This window comes from Cynocephalus volans, chromosome 1 (assembly GCF_027409185.1).
Source record: "Cynocephalus volans isolate mCynVol1 chromosome 1, mCynVol1.pri, whole genome shotgun sequence".
In the NCBI taxonomy this organism is placed as follows: Eukaryota; Metazoa; Chordata; class Mammalia; order Dermoptera; family Cynocephalidae; genus Cynocephalus; species Cynocephalus volans.
In genome coordinates, this window is record NC_084460.1 from 119,221,919 (window position 1) to 119,237,064 (window position 15,146).

General features: G+C 40.4%; 1 protein-coding gene across 2 annotated transcripts in view; it reads left to right on the plus strand.

Annotated features, from left to right (window-relative positions):
* Positions 1-5,588: 5,588 nt before the first annotated feature.
* The window catches only part of UBXN7 (UBX domain protein 7), a 67,020-nt gene continuing 57,462 nt past the window's right edge, over positions 5,589-15,146 (plus strand). For both annotated transcript variants that reach the window (XM_063100999.1, XM_063101000.1), the window contains exon 1: positions 5,589-5,701. In XM_063100999.1, coding sequence (XP_062957069.1) covers positions 5,629-5,701 — 73 coding nt within the window. In that variant the 5' untranslated portion in view covers positions 5,589-5,628. The remainder of the gene's footprint in view (positions 5,702-15,146) is intronic.

The following is a 15,146-nucleotide window of genomic DNA, read 5'->3' on the forward strand; positions in this document are numbered from 1 at the left end:
TATTATTAGTATGTATATTGTTACAAATCATACTTATTCTTTATGCCCCTTGTCCAATCTCTTCCCTACCCCCTTCCACCACTGATAAACCTAGATTTCTTCTCTCCCTCTGAAAGAGTAGTTACTCTGTTGATTTGTTACCTAGATGATCTGTCCAATGCAGAAGGTGTGTTCACATCCCCCGATATAATCATAGAGCAGATGCTTCTTCTGTCACTCTGGAATGGGCTTTGTGGAGAGAGACATCCTATTCTTTTCTTTGGTCTCTACTGGTGACTCTCCTTGTGTCACTGCACTCCAGTGTCTGGTGGACCATCTGCATGGTGGTTGTGATGTCTAGCCACTTTTGCAGCAGTCGTGGTTACTGTGGTGACTGTGGTGGGCCACCCACATGGAAGTGATGCTTTTGGCATGCTCCTTGGTACTGATGGTGTACCCAGTTGTGGTGCAGGTTCCGGTCCCTGGCTCCAAGCCATGGGCCCCCGGGCAGGGCCCTGAGGCGCTGGCGGTGTGTCTGGATGTGGGAGTGGGGTCCGATCCCCTGCTCCAAGCCTCAGGTCCCCTTGCAAGCTCAGAGGCGCTGGTGGCGTGCCTGGGCCGGAATTAATTTTTTGTCCTTTGTTTACTTCTAAAACAGGGGAACTTCCTGTGGGAACCAGTACTTGAGCTGTGTTGTTGAGCTAAATTGCTGCTTTGCTGCTGTTTACTTAGGGAAGGCTTTTTCTGCAGCTCAGGGTTTAATGGTTGACCTTCTAGGTACTTCCGGCTCTCCAGAGACCTGGTGCACCTGGGTTGCATAGAAACTCTGATCTGGGCCTGAAACTTTTCATCAAACTGCACCCCATGCAATTCTGCATTCCTGACCAGTCTTCTTTGAGTGGTCTTGTGCTGATTGGGGGTGGATCGGCTGTCCTTGCTGTGTCCCAGTGTACTCATGGTGGGCCTGTCTCCCCCACCACCCGTGCTCCAAACACTTCCCATGGGACAGGCCCTGTACTGGTCCCTTGCAATGACTCACCGGCTTCTGGGTGGCTCCCTTTTTTTAGCTGTTCTGGCTCCTCGCTCCTGCGTGGGTCCACGGGAACCCTATTAGTGGTCTTGCTGTCCTGGGGGCCACCAAGGCCCTCTTCTCCCCTGCTGCCTCCAAGCAACTCCATCCGAAGGGCACAGCTGAGGCTTCTGCTGGCTCTTGCTCCATGAGCTCAGCAGTTCCAGCCGAACACTCCGAGCAGTTTTTTCTTTCTCTCATCGAGGCTTCTCACCCTTCATGAACTCCGCAGGTCTCTCTTCCTCTTCCCCTGAGCTCCAGTAGCCCCAGCTTGGCTGTTGTTACATTTTTATAGTTGTAAATTTGTTGATTTGTGGGAGAGAGTGACGCTGGGGACCGTCTTTTCTGCCATCTTGACTGGAACTCTAATTACCCATCTTTTTTTTTCTTTTTCTTTTTTTTTTTTTTTTGTCATTTTTGTGACTGGCCGCACCGCGCTCAGCCAGTGAGCGCACCGGCCATCTTTATACAGGATCCGAACCCGCAGCGGGAGCACTGCTGCGCTCTCAGCGCCGCACTCTCCCGAGTGCGCCACGGGGTCGGCCCTAATTACCCATTTTTTAAACAAAAGAAATATTGCCATTTTAATCTACAAAGTATAGCACGTTTATCTAGGATTCAACGGATTTAGGTTCCAGGCTCTACCCGGCCATTGTGTGACCTTGAACAACTCTTAAATTCTTTCAGTCTGAGGAGACTCATGATAAAATACAAGTGTTGAATCAGGTTGTCTTGAATATCCCTTATATAGCACATTTACTCCGTCACTCCATTAAATTACAGTAACATGCTAAAAATTGTTTTGAGACAATTTGGGAGTTTTAAAACCAGATCTAAAATGTTTTGCTTTTGGAAGCTGGCTGATACAGAGCTCTCTGAACCCTTGACCTTGGTGTTTCTAGCACCATGCTCTAACCAAGCAAGTTAACTCACCAGCCTCCTAGATCTAAAATTAAAAACAAAATCCTAGTGTAATTTGGTGTAATAATTCAAATAGTAACTGATGTTTAGCTTTGCCCTTTGTCATCTAAAACTTCAATTTTTCATTGTTCAATGTATAGTATTTTTGCAGTTTAATTTCTTTCCTGAGGACAATGCATGATTAAAAAAACAAAAACAAAAACACATTTTCTATAGTTTTAGGGATGCATTTAATTATATTTTCTTGTGATTCTAAAAGACATCTCATAATCTTTAACAACTCAAGAAAAGCTTTTCAAGGTTGTAGTATTAAGTTCCTGCTTCATTTTCTTTTACCTTATTTTTTAATTTCTACAAAATTTCTTCTGGAGTTGTGAATGCCAGTCTTTCCCACTTCTTTGCAAGGGTAATCTAAAATCACAACACTAAATCTAAATTATAACACCTTGGAAATAAACTTGAAGATCTCATTGTTGGTCTGTCCATCTGATGAAGGTACACTAATAACTTTAGTTTTTTGTAGTCGGTGGTGTTACACCATTTTATTTGGGGCCTGATTTTGCATGGTTGGCTACAGTGCAACAGCCTTTAGAATTAAAGCCTTTCATAAGGAAGAGGTCTCACTGGTCCTTGCTCTGCTTTTTCTTTTCTTTTTTTTTTTTGCACCTCTGTGTCAAATGTGAACCAAGCAGCTTCCCAAATCCGTGACTGGTCTCTGGGCTTCCTCAGCTCACCCAGAGAACTGCAGCAACCTGGAAGGTAGTGTCAGAACCAATCTGTCAGTTAACTGACAATACTCTTGATCAAGAGTATGCTTTCTTTTATACCAATCATATCTTCCTAAAACCACAACCCTATAGTTAAATTGATTTGACTTGGTTACTTCTTAATTCTCCCAACAGCACACTTACTCTCAGGACAGGTCAATTCTCCAGATGACTTATCCCATCTTTTTTCTTTTTATTTGTTGTTTTATTTATTTATTTATTTTAAATTTTATTTTGTCGATATACATTGTGGCTGATTATTGCTCCCCATCACCAAAACCTCCCTCCCTTCTCCCTCCCCCTCTCCCCCCCAACAATGTCCTTTCTGTTTGCTTGTCGTATCAACTTCAAGTAATTGTGGTTGTTATATCTTCTCCCCCCCGTTTTCTTTGTGTGTGTGTGTGTGTGTGTGTGTGTGTGTGTGTGTGTGTGTGTGTGTGTGAATTTATATATTAATTTTTAGCTGCCACCAATAAGTGAGAACATGTGGTATTTCTCTTTCTGTGCCTGACTTGTTTCACTTAATAATTAATTCTCTCAAGGTCCATCCATGTTGTTGCAAATGGCAGTATTTCATTCGTTTTTATAGCTGAGTAGTATTCCATTGTGTAGATGTACCACATTTTCCGTATCCACTCATCTGATGATGGACATTTGGGCTGGTTCCAACTCTTGGCTATTGTAAAGAGTGCTGCGATGAACATTGGGGAACAGGTATACCTTCGACTTGATGATTTCCATTCCTCTGGGTATATTCCCAGCAGTGGGATAGCTGGGTCGTATGGTAGATCTATCTGCAATTGTTTGAGGAACCTCCATACCATTTTCCATAGAGGCTGCACCATTTTGCAGTCCCACCAACAATGTATGAGAGTTCCTTTTTCTCCGCAACCTCGCCAGCATTTATCGTTCAGAGTCTTTTGGATTTTAGCCATCCTAACTGGGGTTAGATGGTATCTCAATGTGGTTTTGATTTGCATTTCCCGGATGCTGAGTGATGTTGAGCATTTTTTCATATGTCTATTGGCCATTTGTATATCTTCCTTAGAGAAATGCCTACTTAGCTCTTTTGCCCATTTTTTAATTGGGTTGCTTGTTTTCTGGTAAAGTTGTTTGAGTTCCTTATATATTCTGGATATTAATCCTTTGTCAGATGTATATTTCGCAAATATTTTCTCCTACTCTGTTGGTTGTCTTTTAACTCTGTGAATTGTTTCTTTTGCTGTTCAGAAGCTTTTTAGTTTGATATAATCCCATTTGTTTATTTTTCCTTTGGTTGCCCGTGCTTTTGGGGTCGTATTCATGAAGTCTGTGTCCAGTCCTATTTCCGGAAGTGTTTCTCCTATGTTTTCTTTAAGAAGTTTTATTGTTTCAGGGTGTATATTTAAATCCTTAATCTATTTTGAGTTGATTTTAGTATACAGTGAAGAAACTATCCAGACATTTATATGGAACAATAAAAGACCACGCATAGCCAAAGCAATGCTGAGCAAAAAAAATAAAGCTGGAGGCATAACACTACCTGACTTTAAGCTATACTACAAAGCTATAATAACCAAAACAGTATGGTACTGGCATAAAAACAGACACACTGACCAATGGAATAGAATAGAGAATCCAGAAATCAACCCACACACTTACTGCCATCTGATCTTTGACAAAGGCACCAAGCCTATTCACTGGGGAGGGGACTGCCTCTTCAGCAAATGGTGCTGGGATAACTGGATATCCATATGCAGGAGAATGAAACTAGATCCATACCTTTATTTGTTATTTTTAACCCATCTTTTATTGGGCCATTTCCTATGAAGATGGGAAGTTGGAACATAAACTGAATTAACTTTATTCTCAAGGTGGGGAGATCTTCAGATTTGAGCACACCACACTCTATAATTGTTTTTGAAAATATTTAAAATTATGCAAGTAACATACTAATATTATCTTTGTTTAAAAATAGATAAAAAACAAACTCAAAGTCCCCTTTCACCATCACCCCATCATCCATCATCAGTGTTTTGAGGACACTTTCCCAATGTCCTTTCTACAGTTTCTTTCCTCTACTGTATATACATATACACATTTTACATAAATGACACCACTTTGGGTTTTTTTGTTTTTGTTTTTGGCGGCTGGCCAGTAACAGGGATGGAAACTTAGACCTTGGTGTTATCAACACCACCTTCTAACCAACTGAGCTAATCGGCCGGCCCTCGACCCGTTTTATAGGCGAGGAAACTAAAGAACGAACATGCGTTGACACATTTATTGAAAGAAAAGAAGACTGAGCGATGGTTTATTAAAACCTACTATGTGTCAGACCCTGTGCCCAGTGCTTTCTTGGCATGAAGGGTTCTGATATTTCACTTCTGCTGGACGGATCGCCGCACTAGGTTAGCTAAGCAATTAGTTTAGAGGTTGGGGTACGAGAGTCGCTTCAGTGCGAGGATGTAGGATTTGTATTTTGATGAGAGCTGCAGAAAACCTAAGAGAGTTAGGTGGAGCTGCAAAAAAGAAAAAAATACTGTCATCGGCAGTTGGGTCTGTCAATAAAGTTTGTGTAGTCAAAATGCGAAGAACCTTCTACCTGCCGACACCGAAGTTTCCTAATCGACTACCATGCTGGTCTTGGAGCTTGGAGAGAAAGGCACCTGAGGTTGCAAAAAGGTTGCGGCGAGCAGGCAGCTACCAAGCAGCCAACCAGGAGAGAGGAGAGAGCGCTCCCGACCGGCGGGGAAGTGCGCCTGCGCGGGCTGATGGGCAGGGGGTGCGGGTGGGGGGCGGGGCGTGGGGCGGTCAAAGAGCCTGCGCAAACCGCGCGGCGAGGTGGGGGAGGGCAGTCCGTGTGTTCCTGTGTTGTTGTTCGGCGGCGGCGGCGGCGGCGGCGGCGGTAAGATGGCTGCCCACGGGGGCTCCGCCGCTTCCTCGGCGCTGAAGGGGTTAATTCAGCAGTTCACCGCCATCACCGGTAAGAGACGCGGTTACCGGAAGGTGGAGAATGGGGTCCGGAGCGGGCGGCGGGTCAGCCCCGGGCTTCCCCTTACCTTCACGCACACCTCCCTCGGGCTTTCCCCACAGCTCCCGTCCTCCCTCCTGAGTGAGAGGCGACTACGGCATCGGGGTCTCCGGGTTCAGGCGGGAGACAGCCTTCAGTGGCCCTCGTACCCTCGTTCTCGGTCTCTTCGCGGTATGGAGGGAGACACCCTTCTCCCCCCGCCGCCGGCTGAGACCTGGGAGTGGGCCGAGCCCATCCGCCCCCGCCAGCCCGGGGGCCTGGTGGCAGGGGAGTGGGGGGCCGCACCCGGGCCACCGCCCTCCTCCTCCTTCATCCTCCGCTTTTCTCCTCTTCTCTGTGCAGCTCTGGGGTGCAGTGCATCCCTCAACTCCTATTTTCTTTCTTCTCCGGCCAGGTCATTCTCCCCCCTTCGTAGCCTGCCCTTCCCCTTTTCTGGGACCCTCGGAGCCATCGCCGTGGCCCTGGCGTGTTCAGGTTGGAGGCCTTAACGCGAGGCTGGTGGGTTCGGCAGCACCTTTACACATCCTGGGGGATAGGCCGCCAGAAACGGGGGGTGCTGAGAAGTACCTTAGGGACTGGGGTTTTAAGAGAAGAAGGAAGGGGGACCCCCCAAGCTTAATGGGAAAGGCCTGGAGGAATACTGGGTGGCGTTTCCCATCTCCCCATAATAAAATCATAAAGACCGAGACGATGGCGCCGGGCCTCCTGCTGATAAAATAGGATGGCGGCAGAAACTTCTTTGAGAGAAAATCTGTTTCTGGGTGACAGTATCCCCCCAACCGTAGATCTAGGTTTTTCTTTGCCTTTGGACCTCTGCGAAGGGTACACGCAGATCCTCTTACCGCCTGTTGGAAAGGCCCAGAGCCATTCTATGAATTCAGTCTTGTTTCTCTCTGATGGTGCTGAACTTTTTTTGCATGAGTTATTAGAGGGCGGAGCAAATGATGAAGTTCTCTGTGGAGTGATTTGAGAGAAGAGTACTCCATGTGCTTGAGTGTAATTTTGCCGTTGTAGTTTGTCATTTGGAAGGAGGTCAGAATGTTAGTTTCCTCTCTTAACAGATCTGTATTTTATCTGGTAATTTGTTAGATGCAGGGAATATTTATTTCCACTGTTAATGTTCTTAGAGTTTGACGTGCAAGATCTGGTTAAGTAAAATTTTATGTTGTTTTAACTAATACAGGTTGTATGCAAGTAGCCGTTTTATAATTAAAGCTGTATTATTTTTTGCTGTCTAGTGATAACTAGATGTTTGATGCATTGTTATCTAACTTGTGGGCATGAAACATCACGTCAAGGTTGGTAAAGTAAAATTTATAATAAAATTGGGATGAAGAGTGGAATGATAACTTTTCATAATATTTTAAAACTTTTGATTGGATTGTTATATAAAAGATGTAATGAATTTCCCTATGCCTAATCAAGTCATTCTTATGGAGATTAGAAAATTGTGTATATAAGTTAATATTGCTGTATTACATTTATAAGAAAAATCTTTATGGTGAATCATATAGAGGAGGGAATATCATTATCAATCCTTTCTTTAGATTTCCAAGAGATGATGCTATGGTTTTAATGTTCCCCCAAAGCTCATGGAGCTTGATCCCCGTTGTAGCAGTGGTAAGAGTAAGAGGGTCGGAAATGTGACTATAGTATTTGAAAGGTGGAGCCTTTAAGAGGTGATTGGATAGTGAGGACTAGGCTCTCATGAATGGATTAATTCATTCATGGATTAATGGGTTATGGGTGTGGACTGGTGGCTTTATAAAGGAGAGCACATGAACTCATTCTTGCCATTCTTGCCATGTGATACCCTGGGTTACCACAGGGCTATGTGGAGGTTCTCCACAAAAAATGCCCTCACCGTATGTGCTCCCTGGACCTTGGACTTCCCAGCTTCCAAAACTGTAAGAAATGTCTTTTTCTTTTTTGGGGGGGGGGCTGTGGGTCAGTGTGGAAATCAGAACCCTTGACCTTTGTGTTATAGCCCTTAGTTCTAACCAACTGAGCTAACTGGTCAGCCCTAAATTCTTTTTCTTTATAAATTCCCAGTTTCATGTATTCTGTTATAAGCAGCAGACAATGGACTAACACAGATGGTTTGAGATGCCACTTATTTAGTTTCCATTTCTTGTGCTATCCGTTGTCCTTCAGAAACTCAGATTGTTTTAGCCTCACATTATTTCTTCTATTGCGACATTGTTAGTAGATATACACAAAAACCAAAGTATGGTGAGGTGAATTGACTCACTTAGTTGCTTTAATTCTGTTTTCTGTCTGCTGATCTATACAGCTTGTTTCCTGGTCACAGGCCTCTGTATTGCTGGATCAAGTTGGAATACCTCAGTAGACAAGGATATTTGGAAATCTACAGAAGGAAAAAATACTGTGGACTGTTCTTGATGTGTTATGAATTTCTATTGATTATTTTGGGGATTCTTTTTACAGTATAGTGATTAACCATTAGAAACACATGATTGATCTCTTTTAGCCTTTTTCACATATCTTAAAAAGAAATATTTTGGGTTCTCTCCAAAATTTTTTTTTTTCTTTTATTTTATTTTGGGGCAGCTGGCCAGTACAGGGATCTGAACCCTTGACCTTGGTATTATCAGCACCACACTCTCCCATTTGAGCTAACCGGCCAGCTCTGATTTCTTTATAGGCATCGTCCAACCAACCGAGTTATCCATCCAGATCTTCCACATATGTTTTAAATGATGGTGTTTATGATTAAAAGATATTTTATATTTATTCATTGCTGGATGAATTAGACTGACCATAAGAGCTTATGCTCTGATTTCAACAAGGTTTTATTTATCTGGAAGCTCAACATTTGTAAAAGCAAATGCTCTTCAAAAATGTGAGTCTTAACTTTTCTGTGATATTTAGAAATAGAAGAGAAAGTTAAAAGATTTTTGATAAGTCTTAACTCACTAAATAGAACAAATCTCTCTTTGTGTCTCTCTGTGTATTATGGTGAGTATGAAGTAATGATTGATTTTTAAAAAAATATTAAAAAGATAATATGACAAGATGAAATAATTTTGAAAAGGAAAAAACTAATCCACTCTCACAAGAGCAATATTATTTATTTTACATATTATCTTCCAATTCTTGTTAATATGCTTATTTTAACATTGTGGATCATAGTATATATAATACAGAATTCTGAAACTTTTGCTTAACATTACATCATAAACATTTTTTCCATGACCCAGCCCTTTGATAAGCACGTGGCCATAGGAAGTGATGATGTTCTTAGAAGTAATCACATTGAGAAACTGTCTGCCTTCACCATTGATGCCTTCAGAATCATTTAAAACTATATAAGAAAACCGGTCCTGTTACTTTATAGTCATACCACATTGTACAGTATTACTCAGTTTGATCTCCCTTGATATTTATCATACATGGCTTTGAATTACTGTTGTTTTCAGAAGTCATATCAATTCCAAAAACATGAAGAAAGTATATGCTGCTGGATCTGTTCCAGAAGAGCAATTTTAAAAAAAATGTTTTGAACCATGGCAGTATCCTGTTAACAACAACTTCAGGCTGACATCCAGCCATGCATGTACATAATATGCACTTGTGTAATCAGAAAAATTCATGGGGTGAATGGGAGGGATACATAGACACTATAGAATAGGTAAAAATAAACAGGCAATTGGAAGGTAAGGACAAATATGAAGGAATAGAAAGTGGTGGCTGAGAAGAGTAGAGGATGTTACTAGTATTGAATTTCATAGAACTTTGTGTGTAGTACGCATTCACATATTTTATGAAATTGTAGAACCTGAGTTGTAGAAGAGACCTTAGTTTAATCTTTCTCTAAAATGTTGAATGAATGCATATTTATTATAAAAATTAGAAACTGGTATGTGTAGTATTTGGCTTTATGGACAGTTTCCATTAATATTTTGTATAATACATTTCTGTTGGGTTAGTATTAAAATGTGTTTAAGTTTTCTGTGCTAGGAAAAAGGTGGTTACAAGTGTTCTAGATGTTAAAAGAAAATTCTCTTGGAGTTTTTAAGAACTATTGCAAAAGGTAGTAGTGAAGTTTGAGCAGAAATTTAATAGAAATAATTTTTTTTGAGTTGTGAATGGAATCTTACTAATAAATTCAGTATTTATTGATAAACCACTATGTACCAGGCATGGTTCAGATCCTGGAGATACAACTGTAAGCAAGACATGGTCTCTGTCCTCAAAAAGCTTAGAGGTTAATGGGCATACGCACACATAAATAGGTATTGTAATGGTGTGAAAGAACGGAAAGGAGTGAATAACATAAGGGCACAGAAGAGAGAGGTCAAGAAAGACTTCAGGAGAAATAATTTCTTATCTAAAATATGGAAGAGAGATGTTTCTGGCAGGAGGAACATGTGCAAAGGCTCGGAGAAGAGAAAGATATAGATACAGACAGATGAGTGAGGAGAGACAGTAGATTTAGGGAGCTGATAATTCCAAATGAATAAAGCATAGCTAAGGGAGATACAGTAGATGGAGCTAAAGAGATAAATGGGTACCAGATTGGGAAGGGCGTTTTAAGCCATCTTAAGAAATCTTGGTTTTATTCGGAATGTAATGTGGAGTCAGTGAAGGGTTTTAATTACGGGGAATGACATAATCAGATTTGGGTTTTTTAGAAAGAGCTACTTGGCTTGAGTGCAGAAGAGGTAGGCTCAGAGATCAGAAAACTGTTGCATTAATCCAAAAAAGATATTGGTGTCCTTAAATAAGTTAGTGGCAGGGAAGTAGACTCTGAAAGGTATGGGAAGAAATTGGAGGAGTAAAAATGAAGCTTAGGATTCTGCTTTGGACATCTAGGTATATAACAGTGCTGTTTATGAAAGTAGGGTGTGGGGGCTGGCCAGTTAGCTCAGTTGGTTAGAGCACAGCCTTGTAACACCAAGGTAACGGGTTCAGATCCCCATACCAGGCAGCCACCAAAAAAAGAAAAAAATAAAATAAGATATAGTAGAAGAAGTTTGGGGATAAGATAATTAGTTCAGTTTTGGATAAGTTAAGGTGCTGCCAGTGGGACTTCCAGTTGGAGCTGTTCAACAAGTGACCCAAATATTCACTCAAATATTAGGTTGGCACTATAGGAAATCAGAAGTCTTTTTATTTTTTTGGTAAGAGCTGGAATATATCCTAGAAACCATCTTGACCCATTTCTGATTTATACAGATGAGAAATTGGAGGCCCAGAGAAGTAAACTGACTTACGGTTGTATGTCTAGGTCAGTGTTTCTCAAAACTTATTTGTGGGAAAGGACCCCATCCCCTCTTAAAGAAATTTCTAATCTTCATATACTAGTACTTTTGTAAAACACAGTAAAAATTAAGACATACAAAATACAAGCCCAAATTCTTTTAAAAATTAAGATCTATTTTACACACAGCAAAATTTACCCTTTTATTATGTAATTATATGAATTTTGATAAGTGTGTGATCCAGTAACCACAATCAAGAAGCGGAACAGGGGCTGGCCAGTTAGCTCAGTTGGTTAGGGTGCAGTCTTATAACAACAAGGTCATGAGTTTGGTTCCCCATACTGGCCAGCTGCCAAAAAGAAAAAAAAAAAAAAGATGCAGAACAGTTCCATCACTCTCAAAAAATTCCTCCTGCCCTTTTGTAGTCAACCCCTCCCCCCACCTGTAGCCTAATCTGTTTTTTGTCTATTTTCCTTTTCCAGAATGTCATATAAGTGGATCTACAGTATGTAGCCTTTTTGAATCTGGTTTCTTTCACTTAGCATATTGCATTTGAGATTCATTCATGTTATGGTATTAGTTGTTCCTTCCAATTTATTGGTGTACCATTGTATACTACATTGATACCACAGTTTATCCATCCATCCAATGAAAGACACTTGTATTGTTTCCATTTTTTGGTGATTATAAATAAAGCTGCCAAAAACATTAGTGTACAGGTATGGGAGTATAAATTTTCATTTCTCTTGGGTAAATACCTAGGAATGTATTTATTGGGTCATATGGTAGATGTATAACTTTATAAGAAACAGCTAAACTGTTTTCTAAAGTCCCTATCCCATTTTGCATTCCTGTCAGGAGTGTATGAGAGTTCTAGTTGCTCTGTATTCTTGCCACTACTTGGTATTTTTAGGTTTTTTTAAAAGCCATTTCAGTTAGTGTATACTGGTATCTCATTGTGGTTATTAACTTGCATTTCCCTAGTGACTGATGATATTGGGTATTTTTTCATGTGATATTTGCCATCCATAAATCTTTCAGGTTTCAACTTTTGGGGGGGGTGGGGGGGATGGTGTTGTATGTGTGGAACAGCTGGCCAGTACAGGGATCCAAATCCTTGACCTTGGTGTTATAAATCTCAACTTTCAATTATTAGATTTGACAGACATAAAATTATTCTTCAAATTGCTATTAAGCTTTCTAAATGCTTCCACTGGAATTTCTGTTTTTATCTTGTCATAGACTAGTAAGAGGTAGCTGGTCTGAGAACCACACTTTGGGTAGCACTGGTATAGGTAATGCCAGAACAGGGGCTAGAACTCCGGTGTCTTTACTCCCAGACCTCATACATTTCCACCATATTACTTTTTCCCTCATTATAGTTTTCTTTTTTGATCTAATAAATATTTGCTTCTTTTATCTATCTCCTCACTTAGTAATTTTTTTTTTTTTTTTCCCCAAAGATGACCAGTAAGGGGATCCTAACCCTTGACTTGGTGTTGTCAGCACCATGCTCTCCCCAAGTGAGCTAACCGGCCATCCCTATGTAGAGATCCGAACCCGTGGCCTTGGTGTTTTCAGCACCACACTCTCTCAAGTGAGTCACGGGCCAGCCCTATAATTTCTTTTTTTGATCTAATAAATATTTGCTTCATTTATCTATCCCCTCACTTAATAAATTTAATTTTCTGTGTGTACATTAAAAACAATCTTCTATTCTTAAAAACTTAAAAACTTCAGGATTGGATACTGATGAAGTTACAATTTTAGCTTAATTTCTCCCAGCTGTCACCCACTTTTCATTTTCTTGGTGGATAGTCTAGCTTTATTGCTGGGGGCAGTGTGGAACCAAAAAGTAACCTCTTTGTATCCCTATCATGTCTGTAGAGAGGTTAAAAAAAAAAAGAGTCTCTGTGACTGCTATACTTTGGTTTCCTAACAGTAGTAAAGAGACTAGCCTACTTTCGGCACTGGATGTAGGATAGAGAATAAGGCATAAGGAACTGGAGTATCTCCTGATTCTTCTTCCAGCTGTGGTGGAGACATGGCCTGCATTATAGGTTTTGGGCTATTTCTTTTTTCTTTTTTTCTGGTGGCTGGCTAGTATAGGAATCCAAACCTGTGGCCTTGGTGTTATAAGGTTGTGCCCTAACCAAGTGAGCTAACCGGCCAAGATTTGGGCTATTTCTTATATCAAGTCATTAATGGTGAAAGGGTGTGAGCTAGGAGACAGCAGCAAGGAAATAGCCACTCACATTCTGTGCCACAAGCTGGGTTTAAGTAATGCCCTTTGGTGCCGTTAGCAAGCTTAAAACAGATGGAAGAAAGAAAAGATAAAGAATAAATAAAGAAAAGGCTGCATGTGGTAAGAAACAGTAAAGTGGGACTCCTGCCATAGGTTATAGATTACTGGGTTAGATTAAGCTACCATGCTGCTACCTATAATATTGAGACCTCAAAATAAGCCCATTTTAACAAGTTTGCAGATAGTTAAAATCTACAAACTTATTTGATTAGCCCTCCCCCTTTAAAAAAAAGTTCTTTATTCTAACTATAAGATTTTTTATTTAAAATTTATTATAGCTGTCCCATCAAAAATTATTACCTCTGTGTATATAGTTAAAACATGTAACTTCACTAAACTTGTTTATCACTGTTCCTTTCCCTTATATCATTTAGCTCTCTTTACTTTACTACTTCCCTCTCAATTAACCTTCACTTCCTGACATTACTCTGTTTAGCTCCGTGGGAGTATTATTGGCATCTGGGACAGGACTTTTCCCATCCATTGCAGAAAGTTTAGCACTTGTTTTAGTTTCCTGTGGCTGCTGTAACATATTACTGCAAATTGCCTGATTTAACACATGTTTACTCTCTCATGGTTCTGGAGGCCAGAAGTCTGAAATGAAGGTGTGAGCAGTCTTTTGGGGAACATTTTTCAGCCTACAATAGCACCCTGGCTTATTTCCATGAAATGCCAGTGGTGGTGCTCCCTAGCCCCAGTCATGAAACACCAAAAATGGTCTCTCAAACTACTAAATGGCTTCTAATACTTGCAAACATTAAGGACCACTAAAACCTTTAATTGTCTTTCAGTTATCTTCTCTTTCCAAAATGACACAGTAAGTAATATAACAAGTGGTACACTAAGAATGACTGATTATACAAGAACAGATTGCCAGATGGTTTGGCTTTATGAAAGTAAATGGTATACTTTGCTTTGTGGACTTCTTTCTAACGCTACCTTCGATTTAGCATGTGCTTTCCTTTTAAAAAATCTATGTGTGTAGAGGCACTTTTTTGAAAGCTCTTGCAGGTCACTATCCTGAAAAACTCCAAAGATGAAAGTCATCTTGTCAGATTATCAATGTAGATATAATAGGGCCATCACAGGGGATATGCTCCTCACAGCTTAGATTCTAGCATTAAATGGTTAAGCGAGGATTATAGGTAGGATGGCAAAACGGTCTTTCCTCATCCTCTCTCTAATTCTAGACCCTGAGTGTTGACACCGTTTGCCCTAAAAAGTCACAGTTGTTACTTCCTTTTCATAGTTTTATTCTTTCTGTGTCTTAAAGTTATTCCCTGTAGAATCCCTTTTAATAAACTCTTTTAATCTTTACTTCTATAAATCTGTGAACCTTGGAAATTTTGGAATACTTACCTATACTTGTGTCATATTTTCTACTGCCTCTGCATCAGCTCTTGATGCTTCTCAGTCACACCGGAGTGCTGTGTAGTTGTTACAGATTTCTTTGGAGTAGATCCCTTTCATGTATCCTTTTATTCTTTAATCCATAACATTCACTTTTTTCTAGTGTAATAGTTTTTTGTTTTCTTCATTGTTCTCCTACCTATTTTTTTTAATGAGTGTTCAACATGAATGAAGCACATGTTCATAGCATCAGATGAGTGAGAACAAAACAAACTGAGGTGTCTTACTCTGCCTGTTTACTGTCTGACAAAATGTGGTTCTCCATAAGCTGTGTATAAATATTTATACTTCCTGTTTTATTCATTTGTCATTTATGTGTAGCTTGAGTACTATGTAACTTGGGACAGTCTATGTTAATAGCTAACTGTTTGCCAATTCAGAGCTGTGCCAAGTTCTTCAATGTGAATTTTCTTAGTCCACACAAAGCACTTCATGAAGTTGGTAATATTCTCCATTT